At 40.1% G+C, this 11,480-nt stretch overlaps 2 protein-coding genes across 3 annotated transcripts; one reads left to right on the forward strand and one right to left on the reverse strand.

Annotated features, from left to right (window-relative positions):
• Positions 1-723: 723 nt before the first annotated feature.
• On the forward strand, positions 724-2,995 carry LOC130739924 (glycosyltransferase family 92 protein RCOM_0530710). The gene has a single exon (XM_057592395.1). The coding sequence runs from the start codon at positions 945-947 to the stop codon at positions 2,772-2,774; it is 1,830 nt and encodes a 609-aa protein (XP_057448378.1). The 5' UTR covers positions 724-944; the 3' UTR covers positions 2,775-2,995.
• Positions 2,996-3,753: 758 nt separating this feature from the next.
• LOC130739925 (protein COFACTOR ASSEMBLY OF COMPLEX C SUBUNIT B CCB4, chloroplastic) lies at positions 3,754-7,518 on the reverse strand. 2 transcript variants are annotated; one of them, XM_057592397.1, is made up of 7 exons: positions 7,048-7,518; positions 6,792-6,865; positions 6,141-6,325; positions 5,949-6,019; positions 4,257-4,340; positions 4,050-4,100; positions 3,754-3,964 (listed from the first exon to the last, which is right to left on the reverse strand). In XM_057592397.1, exons 1-7 carry the CDS (start codon positions 7,450-7,452, stop codon positions 3,950-3,952), a joined length of 885 nt encoding a protein of 294 aa, XP_057448380.1. In that variant the 5' UTR covers positions 7,453-7,518; the 3' UTR covers positions 3,754-3,949. The 2 variants fall into 2 exon arrangements, with proteins under 2 accessions (XP_057448380.1, XP_057448379.1); XM_057592396.1 differs by having other exon boundaries at positions 3,754-4,100; positions 7,048-7,517.
• Positions 7,519-11,480: the final 3,962 nt, after the last annotated feature.

Genomic DNA, 11,480 nt, shown 5'->3' on the forward strand with positions numbered 1-11,480 from the left:
CTTTTCCACCTTCATTTCTATCTATTTCTCTTTTCTCTATCAATCAAATCATCTATCACATCTTTACTTTCTCTCTCCTTTCTTCATATCTCCCTCTTCCTCCACCTCTCAACACCTCATTTTTTAGGTGTGAAAATATAATTATTCGTGGGGTTAATAAACAAAGCAATGAAAAATCCACTTTATACCCTAAGTGGCTTGTTACCAAAGAATTAAAGGGACCCATCCAAGAAAATTACGCCTTAATATTTTATGCTAACTGCGCCACAATCCATTATCCACCTATCTGCTAGGTCAAACACTTGATTAAGGCAAAAGCCAAAAAAGAAAAATGATTTAAGGGGATTCTTTTGTTTTTCTTTTTAACTTATTTGGTAAAAAATGCTTAAAAGAAAAAATCATTAAAATATAATATTACATTTTTGACCCTAAATAGTAAATACTAAATTATTTTCATACATTTGTAATTTCAGAATAATTAAATGTGTATTATTAGTTATTACTTATTACCATTTATATTAGGCAGCAATATGGAATTACCATTAGTGACAATGAAATGCAGCAAGTATAAAAAATCATTCACCCGCTCCATAATTAGAGTAATCAATGTCGATGATTGTGAACACTGGTGAACACAAAACCTCTAAACAGTGTCCCCAACGACTAAAATTATTACAGAATCTCCACTAGTTTTGGCATTTAAATTTGCAAAATTCTAACATTATTATTATTCCACTGCAAAGACAAAGAAAGACAGAGAAGAAGAAGAGAGATAAAGAACCTTCTTACCCTTTTCTTTTGTTTTCTTTTCCTCTTTGACGACTGGTCCATTCCGCGTCCAGTTGCCAAATGCCCAAAATCTCAACCTCCCTCAATCATTCACACATTTTTTCTTCTTCCACTTCTTCTCCACCATCATCACCACCAACCTCCACCACCATAAGATGGAAACTGAGCAACGGAGGAAGAGGAAGAGAGTGATGATGGTGAGGCTGAGACACCTTCATATTTCATCAAGAACAATTTTCCTTTGCTTCTCCTTCTTCATCTTCCTTCTCTTCTTGTCTAATCACCATAGCTTCTTCTTCTTCGCCTCCTACAATTTCCGACCCTCTCTTACAGCCTCCACCTTATCCCTCTTATACTCCTCCGCCAGCCACTCAATTCTTGACCCTCTCACCACCACCACCACCTCCTCCTCCTCCTTCACACTCCAACACCGCATCCTCTTCCCCGACCACTACCTTATCTTCCTCGCCAACCAACAAAAAAACCAACCCCACGAACTAGACTGCGTCTACTACACCCTCCTCCCCAACGGTTCCGCCACCGGTTCACATGAACCGGTGGTGCTTGATGTTCAGGTGCTGCCGGTTCTGTCAACGGACCGGTACGACGAATCTCGATCCATTGCCAGGTGCCCATTTCCCCGGACGAACCGCTCTGCCGCCGGAGGGTCTGTAGTCGTCGACTTGCGGCGGAGAGGCGAGGTGGGTCGCCGGAGTTTGGGTTTTTTGACGAACCGGACGGCTCAATCTTGGGACAGGGTGGCTTACGAGGCGAGGCTGGACGGGGACACGGTGGTGGTGTTTGTGAAAGGGCTGAATCTGCGACCCCATAAGATCTCGGATCCGACCCATTTCCGGTGCCACTTCGGGGTGAGGAATTTCCACAAAGACGGTTCGTTTTTGCTGAGCACGAGAGCGGTTTCGGTGGCTCAAGAAGTAGTGAGGTGCTTGTTGCCGGAGAGTATCAGGAGTAACCCGGGTAAGGCTCGAGGGATTCGAGTCACGGTTAGCCATTTGAGTGGCAATGTGAGGCACCCGGTTCGTGCTCTTGTTCCTTCTGTGGCTAGAATTGCAGGCAGTGATGGAGTTCAGAGGAGGAGGAAAGATAAGTATGAGCTGTGTGTGTGTACCATGGTGTGGAACCAAGCTTCTGCTCTTAGGGAATGGATTATGTACCATGCGTGGCTTGGAGTGGAGCGTTGGTTTATCTATGATAACAATAGTGATGATGATGTTGAAAAGGTGATTCAGGATCTTGACCTTCAAGGGTATAATGTTAGTAGACAGGCTTGGCCTTGGATTAAGACTCAAGAAGCAGGGTTTTCCCACTGTGCTTTGAGGGCTAGAGAGGAGTGCAAATGGGTGGGGTTCTTTGATGTTGATGAGTTTTTCTACTTCCCCCGTGAGTTTCATCGCCAGATTAGGCAGGGCGTTCCTGGTGAGAATTCTTTGAGATCGGTGGTCGCCAATTACTCGAATTCAAAATCCATTGCAGAGATAAGAACAGCTTGCCATAGCTTTGGACCTTCTGGGTTGAACTCAGCCCCTAAACAAGGGGTTACTACTGGGTACACATGCCGGCTTCAGAGCCCTGAAAGGCACAAATCCATCGTGCGGCCGGATTTGCTCGATGCCAGTCTTCTGAATGTGGTACACCATTTTCAGCTGAGGGAGGGTTTCAGGTACCGGGACATGCCTGAAGGTTCTGCTATAATTAACCACTACAAGTACCAGGTATGGGAGACATTCAAAGCCAAGTTCTCCAGAAGAGTTGCTACCTATGTTGTTGACTGGCACGAGGACCAAAACAAAGGATCAAAGGATAGAGCGCCGGGACTAGGAACCGAAGCAATTGAACCACCTAATTGGCGGTTAAGGTTTTGTGAGGTTTGGGATACTGGCTTGAAGGACTTCCTTCAGTCTTATTTTGCTGATCCTGCAACAGGGTTGATGCCCTGGGAAAGGTCTTTCTTTAATGGATACTGATCAGGGTGCTAACTTCTTGGTAGCTGGTACCCGTGTAAAGCATGTGATATTCATACTTGTTAGGCATTCATTCTTTGCATAGTTTTTGGGGGGTATATTTGTAACAGAATTTTTGTTTTTCTTTTGTTTTCTAAATGATTATATGAATATAGAACAGACTCACAGAGCTTATACAGATGTATATTTCCAGAAATATGAATGAATTTCCCTTCCATTTTTTACATCACAGTTCACACTAGTTAAGTTTATTACAAAGGATGAAAGGATTACATCATCCAATAGGACTAAATTATTCATGCTGACAGCCTAGATTTTCAATTAGAACAGGCATGATAATATTCTTTCCAGCATATGGTTGTTCTAAGTTGGAGTTGCTTCCTTCATTCCTTTGGCGCCCCCTTGACCAAGATAAAGTGGGGTTTGGTTTAGATTTGACAATAATTTGGGCCCCTACTCAGAAGTTATAACTCGTCATTACCAATCAAATCTAAACTAAAACAAGTTGCAGCAATGGTAAACTGGAAGTCAATACCAAATTCTTAGCTGTCAGAACATGACAAGGTATTATATTAAATTGATTTTGTGGAAAGGCCACAAACACACAACATAATAGTTTAGATTTTTCAGTAGGAAGGAAGAGAGAGTACATGACCTCAGGCTTCGTATGTTAACCCTTGTTTCAAGAAACATAAATAGTAATTTTTGGGGGAGATAATAGGAACCTTACAGTTTGAAACGTAAAGTCAACCACTAGAAGCTGAAGCTCTGGCATGTTTCTTTGGGATTATTTTTCCAGGAATAATTGTTTTTTTCTTAATTTTCTCATAAAGCTGACAAAAGTAACTACTTAGGTATTGGTCTAGCAGTAGGCAAGGTAAATTCCTGTGAGGGGGTGAAGACACAAGTTTGAACTCCGAGAATGTCATCTGTTATGAGAAACTGCCACAGTTTTCTGAACCATCAAATACCAAAAAAAAACTGACAAAAGTAATCAATTTTCTAAAATAAACCAATTACATTTCGCACATAGTCTGACAAAAATGTGCTGATTTATACAATTTACTATTCTTAACAATAAATTAGTCTGGTATTAAGTACTGCCATATGAAATGGATGAAAGATACATACATGGGACTAATATGAACAACGTATCCTGAAGAACTCAGCTGAAGGTTCTAGGATTTATTACACTGAAATCAGGAATTAACAACAATCAGAGGCTACCTTGCAAATCTTTGAAACTTATTCTGGGGAAGTAAGACGAAGATGCTTTACATGTTTTGCAAGGGTAGAATCCAACTTGTCTCCTATGAATGTAATCCATGCCTGTAATCATTTCAATACTTCAATCATTAACCCACAAATATATGCATGACAGAGTTCAAAATTAGGGTTCTAAGTTGACTTGAAAGCTGAAATGAAAGCTTGCTTCATGACAAATTGACTTGTCTCACGGAAACGAGAAAGAAAGCTGAAATGTACCTGATCAGAAGTAGTAAAACCTCGTATTGTGTCACCACCAATAATTGCAATTCCTTTATCTCCAAGTGGTTGTAAAATTACTGCCTAGCAAATTAATAGTTGTATGAATAACTTTTGTTCTTAAACATTATTAAAATTTTAACACAAGAACAGAGGGAATCATAGAAAGCTACAGATACAGAAACAAGAGTCACATAAACATTCATAAATGAAAAGAAACAGAGTAGTTTCTCAAGGTCTGCCAAAAGGGGATCAACGGATCATGATACCCTAAAATATTTTCCTTTTTCATTGACTGACATACATGATCATTTACATGCATGTCAGTCAAAATATTGGAGGTAACTGTGTCATAGATGGAAGTTTGCATCAGTTAACAAAACATCAAAGATACAAAATCACAAGCTGGAAGAAGATCACCACATAAGTATAAGTATACACTACAGTATATAACTGGCTATAGACATGGAATAAAGTTTTTATAATATTATTTGGACATCATATGATGAAATTAGGGAAAGTTTGCATTCTATTGTTCGGGAAGTGAACATCATAGGACTGAGGATACAAGAACGAAAGGCTCCACTCTATTGTGCAGGAAGTGAACAACATAGGAGTATAGGACTGAGGATACAAGAACGAAAGTTGTGGAGACAAAGCAGATAAAGTGCTTACATAATTAGTTAGTTAAGGAATTAGGTGATGAAGTTAGTTTAATTGCAGAATTGCTAAGGTAATTAGCTTACACAGCAGGAGAGGAATAGAAAATTCCTTTTGAATAGTATTGAAGAGCCGACATTAGCTCAGTTGTTAAAGAGGAAAACCCTTACACCAAGAATTTCATTGTTTCTCAGTTTGTCACTCACTTTATCATCACAGAAGTGTTCTATTCTACCTTCTCTGACTCTCTTCTCTGGTTTCTCCTCTCTCTCTGTAATTTCACCATTTTGTTCCTGGTTTGTAAGATGATGGAATGGTATGGAGATAGGTAAATAATAATTTGTTTGGTTCCATTCCAGAACTCCAAATTGGGGATGGGGTGGAATTAGATTCATTAGGTTTGATGTTGGAAGAATTTACAAAATGTATTGGTTTCTAAGGAATTAATTACTGCTCCAACAGACTTCCTTGTCCCTTCAACAAGTCTAATAGTTTAACATATATCACTGGAATAATATGCACCCTTTACATATGGACATTAGGAATAAACTTAAAACAACAATACACCCTCCAGTGAGTCCCTTCTAACTGCTTCCTTGAATTCTTTCCTATTTTCGCCCTCACATACAATGAATGACGATAATGACCAATGACAATGTGATAATTACACTCAACTTTGCAAGGGCTTCGGGAATTTTAAGGAAAAGAACTTTCTAACGCAAAAGTATGGCTGAAATCATGTTACGTATTTAAACTATAAATTGCCAGTTAATTTCATAGTCAAAGTTTATCCAAATTCTCATTAAATTTAAACAATACTTTACTGGATATACAACTACTTTACTGGACCCACTTGTCCCAAAATCCACCCACACCCTACCTATATGTTTCACTCTTTCTAATCAACAGTTCTCGCTTCATACAGGTTTTGAATGATAGACCAAAAGAATTAGTTTGAACACTGGGTAATAATAAATTGCATAGAAATATCCTAAGTAACATGGCCCAGTTTAACACATTGAAACGCGATACCTGAGTATTTGAAGGTAGAAATGACAGCTCAGATTTCCCAGGATAAAGAGATAGATTAGCCAAGTAACTCTCTGAACAAAGGTAAAAAACGCAGCAAATTTTCATTAATACTGGGGCACATCTTCAGAAAAAAAACCATACTGATATCTGAATCAGCAGCAAATTCAGTGTTTGATATGGTTTGAAACTTACGGGCTCCAGATTTCATTACACCCTGGTATACTGATCCTTGGATCAATTTATTAATGTCCACACTTACAGCCTCACCATCCCCGGAAGAAGACTCTGCAGCAAAACCAATTTGAAGTACACAACTGCTCTCATAAACAATAACAAGTGATCGGCAGCAGGTGATATCTGATAGAGATTCCCATACCCTGAAAATAGATACGAAAGATACTGCTCTTGTTAATAAACAGAAAAAGGAACTAACTATTTAAAGCAATAGTTCCCATACAAAAGATACCACATTCTTTTTTTGAAAGAGAAATATATTTACATAAATAGATAATGTTGAGAAACAACCCCTTGCCAACAAAAGTCGGCAAAAACTCAGACACTACAGCAAAAACCCTCTAAAAACCCCGCAAGCAACGCCAAACCAACCACAGAATGAAGATGCCTCTATAAAAGTCGAAGATACCACATTCTTTTAAATACATATTGATATCTAATTTATCAACAGAACATGTGGAAAACACAAGCATAATATCAAGCCACAAAGCACCCTTTCTTTTATTGGACATAATGTGCATTTGCTAAGTTAGAACAACTAATAAACGCCACGATCATGAACCAAATTTTCAATCTATGAAGCCAACAAGTATACATAATGTTCATTACCAGAGCAGCTCAGTAAGTGCAACATGAGGGAGAGCAGTGCACAACCTCCTGCATTGAACCCCTTGAGGATTTACCTGCACAAAAGTAAGCCTGTTATGGCATCTTTAAGTTAGCTTATTGTAGACAAATAAAATCCTTGTAAAATTTTCTAGCTTCTACAAAAAGCACCATAAGCAATCATTATTTTCTCAATTAAGCCAAAACAAACACACACTACAAGAGAATGAAAAACACAACAATGAAAAAAGAGGCTCACCACAGCTATAGATTTGGGTCTTATGGAGAGCCAAACAAGGCCAGCCAAAATATTGGTGACTGCCAATCCTAAAGTCAAGAGGTCAGCTCTGGATTGTGAACTGCCGGCGTCGGCGACGGGGGCGATGCCGGAAATGGCGCGATTGAAGAGGACGGCGAAGAGGGAGGCGGAGCCGACGTAGATCGGTAAGGTGCGAACGACGTCGTCGTTTTGGGAAACCCAATCGGCGAGGAAATCGCGTTTGGGTTTGGGACCTCGGTAACTAGTGGAAGAAGGAGAGGGAGATGAACAAGTGAAGAAGCGAGATTGGAATGCGGTGGTTTTGGATTTCTTGAAAATGGGAATGGGAATGTGAGTGTTGACAGTGACAACACCCACGACACGGAACGCAGTTCCCGCTTCCATGGGAGTTTGTTATCAACGGACACGGTGGTACTGCTGCATTGATTGAATTTGATAGTGAAAGTATGTCATGTTTTTGCCCTTAACCGGATAATATAACAAATGAAAAAAAAGATTGGATTTATTTACCTTTTGATCTAAACATAAATAAATATTTCTCATTATTTCATGACATACTTTCACTATCAAATTTTCATACTATGTGTTACTAGGTTTCGGCATCGTCTGCCTTGGTTTGGTTGGAAGGTCAGCTGATCCGACCTATGATCTCAAGTCGTCCGAGATAACCAGAATGGACGAGGCTTACATCATCGGTCGGAACCAAATAGACAGGGGACGACCGGACCACTGTCACCATCTTGTTAGGCACCTTTTGATGTCAGGAAAGCGACCCACCATCAACCACCCTCGGCAAATAGACCTACTAAGTTGTGGTTGACCCGTATATTCAACCGAACCTACAAAACCTGTTGCATCATCTCTAATAGCAGGATCGCGATCAGTAGGCAGAAATCTGACGGCCCCCAAATGTAACACCCCGATTTCGGTGGCGTCACTTTAGTAACCAAAAGTAAACTTAATGCGGAAAACGTGAAATATTTTTTTTTTGATAATAACTAAGACAAGACTGAATTAAATAAAACCCAAATGCGAAAGGTAACAGAACTAATACACAATACATATAACATTCCCCGCTGTAAGTAGCGACCTCGTCACGAGTAACCTCCAGTGACGGAAGGTAGAAAAGTGTAACGCCCGTACGCAAAATGTACAATCCCAAAATGTTAGGTCAAGTGTCAGCAACACAAGCCCTCAAAAATAAGAATAAGTCAGAGCTAGGACACTAACACCCAACCTTAATAGACTCTAATCACCCATCCCCCATACTTCCATCATCGACTCCCATCTGGTCATGCATGAAGTCCGGGTCCACGTCGAAGGCTCAATAGTAGTCATTTCGCTCCGGGTCTTCCCCGAACGACGAGGAATCACGGAAGAATCCACCAACGACATCTGACAAAAAGGGCATACATAGCCCCCCAAACACAGGTAGCACGTGCAAGGGTCAACTTACGGAATATAGGATAGAGAATACAAGACACCAGATAAAGTATAAGGGTATATATATATATGTTGTCTACATACATATAAGTTCTGCATTGTCTACCCTAAGGTTTAAACATAGCATGTTATCAAATCTCTAGTGCAATTCCATCATCAAAGCACATAACGATATCTATCAACATCTACTCATCAAAACACATAACGATGTTTATCAACATCAACTCATCAAAACACATAACGATGTTTATCAACATCAACTCATCAAAACACATAACGATACAATTAGAGTGCATGATATGTCAATGCAACGTCACTCTCGACGGTTCCAGAAAGAATAGGCTGGGCACGTTTGAGTTGGTCCTAACACTGGCATTGTGTCGACCATAACCCCGGAGTGTCACTTACAACCTTGACATAGCCGGATCAGTCATAACCCTGCGGGTCGACTTTTCCCTCCGCTATGCCCGACAATCAACAGGTCGATCCTAACCTCACGGTCGATCATATCCCCCGTCGATGTCCGAATTACCCGAAGGTATAAACTGTACCCGAAGGCATAAACTGTACCCGAAGGCATAAACGGTACCCGAAGGTATAAACTGTACCCGAAGGTATAAACTGTACCCGAAGGTATAAAATGTACCCGAACAGGTCGATCCTAACCTCACGGTCGATCATATCCCCCGTCGATGTCCGAATTACCCGAAGGTATAAACTGTACCCGAAGGCATAAACTGTACCCGAAGGTATAAACTGTACCCGAAGGCATAAACGGTACCCGAAGGTATAAACTGTACCCGAAGGTATAAACTGTACCCGAAGGCATAAACTGTACCCGAAGGTATAAACTGTACCCGAAGGCATAAACGGTACCCGAAGGTATAAACTGTACCCGAAGGTATAAACTGTACCCGAAGGCATAAACTGTACCCGAAGGTATAAACTGTACCCGAAGGCATAAACTGTACCCGAAGGTATAAACTTAACTCATGATGATTCCTCGAATCATCCGACTCATCTCTATCCGATGGTCAACACTGCTCAACGAGCAAAGAGCATCAACATGCTTGGAAACTACCCGTTTCCCGGCTTATCTCTCAGATAGCCCAACAACACAACTGCTCCCAGAGCACAAGAGTATCAACATACTTAAAACCTCTCAATATCTCAACACTTGGATCCGACGACACTTCTCGTTTTTCCAAAACTAAGATTCGACTCCTAAGCTTCCTTCGAGATTATTATCATTACTTAAAGATTTAGAGGTTGTTTAAGGTCTTATGAGTTTTCTTCACAAAATAATATCCTTTTAGCCTTATCGCAATTCTTATAAGTTCTCGGGATCTCCAAATCCCCAAATGACTCCAGAGAATGTCTCGATCCATAAAACACCATAACAAGGCCCGAATCTCATTCGTCCTATCAAACTTTCCCCAAAACTCTCAAAATAAAATCGGCATGACCTGCCCGCTATTCTCACTATTCAGAAACTCAGATTTCATTGCTAAAGCATAAATAACTCAGCACCATCAATCAACATGTCATATATCAGCATAATAAGCAATAACCACATAGCACTTAGCATATAAGGCATGCACCACACATCCTAGATTACCCACATAGCACATAGCATGTAAGTCAATCTCCAAAAACATTCAGTAGATGAATCATCTACATTGTCAGCCGAAGCCTCAGAAAACATTTTCCCAATCATACACAAACAAGTGCATAAACAGTAAATCAAGTCGAATGCGTCGACACCTAAAGCATTAGCTAGTAAGGTAAGTTGCCCTTACCTCTAGTTATTCCAGCGTTCTCCTCAAACGTTCCTTCACAATGAGCTCCTTGATCTTCAGGAAATTCTTCAAAAGAACCTTTAAAGTAAAACCACAGAATTCTATCAAAATCTATCGGAAACTAAGCTATCAATGCTCACTAAGGTTACACGAAGTAGTTCATACTCCGAGGTACGATAATCTAGCGCGAAAGGACAAGTTTTCGGAAAAGGAATTTTCCCCCTCCTCCCCTATAGGGCTCGGCCACTTTTCACAATTGTGGGGCTCGATTTTTCTTCGATCAAACTTGGTTCCTATGCTTTCATTAGCCGTAACTAAGGGTATTCTGAACTCGGAAAAATTATCGGATCAAAAACTGTCGTAGGGGTATTTTGGTCATGATTTTTAACTTAGAAATTTCAAAACTGAAATCCCAAAAACCAAATTTTGCAGGGCCGTTACTAACGACGTTTATGACAACTAATCCTACTAACACTAAGCTAAGGCGATAGTTTTTAGCCTAAAGGTTGAAGCTTTACCTCAAAAACTCCAAAAATGGGTATTTAAGGCTAAAATTGATTCCGGCGGAATTTTGGCGACATAACGGAAAATCTAATCCGGCAGAAGTGATCTTGGGCACATATAGAAGAGGTTTAGAATCAGAAATGAAAGATTCAGGATAGTTTTGCAAAAACCCATAAACTATCCGCTCAGAAAACTCTACAGAAAAGCTATGGAAAAAGCGATCAGAGGTAAGGATTAGCGACTATACCTCGAAACCTTGAAGCAGCAACTGATTAATCGACGATCAAGCAAGAGATGAAGAAAAACTCTTCTTCCTTCCTCTTCAATGGAGCTCGCGGGTTTGGGAGAGAAATGGAGGAGTTCTTGTAAATTTTCTCACCTTTCTTGCTATATGTAGAAGATGGAAATTCGCGGCGAAATGAAAGTTTCGCGAATCTGATTTTTCCGGCGTCATTCTTCATGAATTCTAAGATATGTTTTGGCGAAAGAATTCCAAAACTAAAATGAGGTCTCCTTATATTTTTGGCAACAGATGCATAGTCGGTGTAAAACTATTTTACCCGATAAGTTGCTTTTTGCATCGAATGTCGGAATAGAAAACTTCCTTCGGAAGAAAGATTGAAATCATCAAGAGAAATGGGTGTACGCGTGTGGAATATTCATTTG

This window comes from Lotus japonicus, chromosome 2, assembly GCF_012489685.1.
Source record: "Lotus japonicus ecotype B-129 chromosome 2, LjGifu_v1.2".
Classification (NCBI taxonomy): Eukaryota; Viridiplantae; Streptophyta; class Magnoliopsida; order Fabales; family Fabaceae; genus Lotus; species Lotus japonicus.

Coding starts and splice junctions, on each gene's coding strand:
- LOC130739925 (XM_057592396.1), bottom strand. CDS start 7,452: ATGGAAGCGGGAACTGCGTTCCGTGTCGTGGGTGTTGTCACTGTCAAC. Junction 6,020..6,140: donor TGTAATGAAATCTGGAGCCC/GTAAGTTTCAAA, acceptor ACCTTTGTTCAG/AGAGTTACTTGGCTAATCTA. Junction 4,341..5,948: donor TTCTACCTTCAAATACTCAG/GTATCGCGTTTC, acceptor TTAATTTGCTAG/GCAGTAATTTTACAACCACT.
- LOC130739924 (XM_057592395.1), top strand. CDS start 945: ATGGAAACTGAGCAACGGAGGAAGAGGAAGAGAGTGATGATGGTGAGG.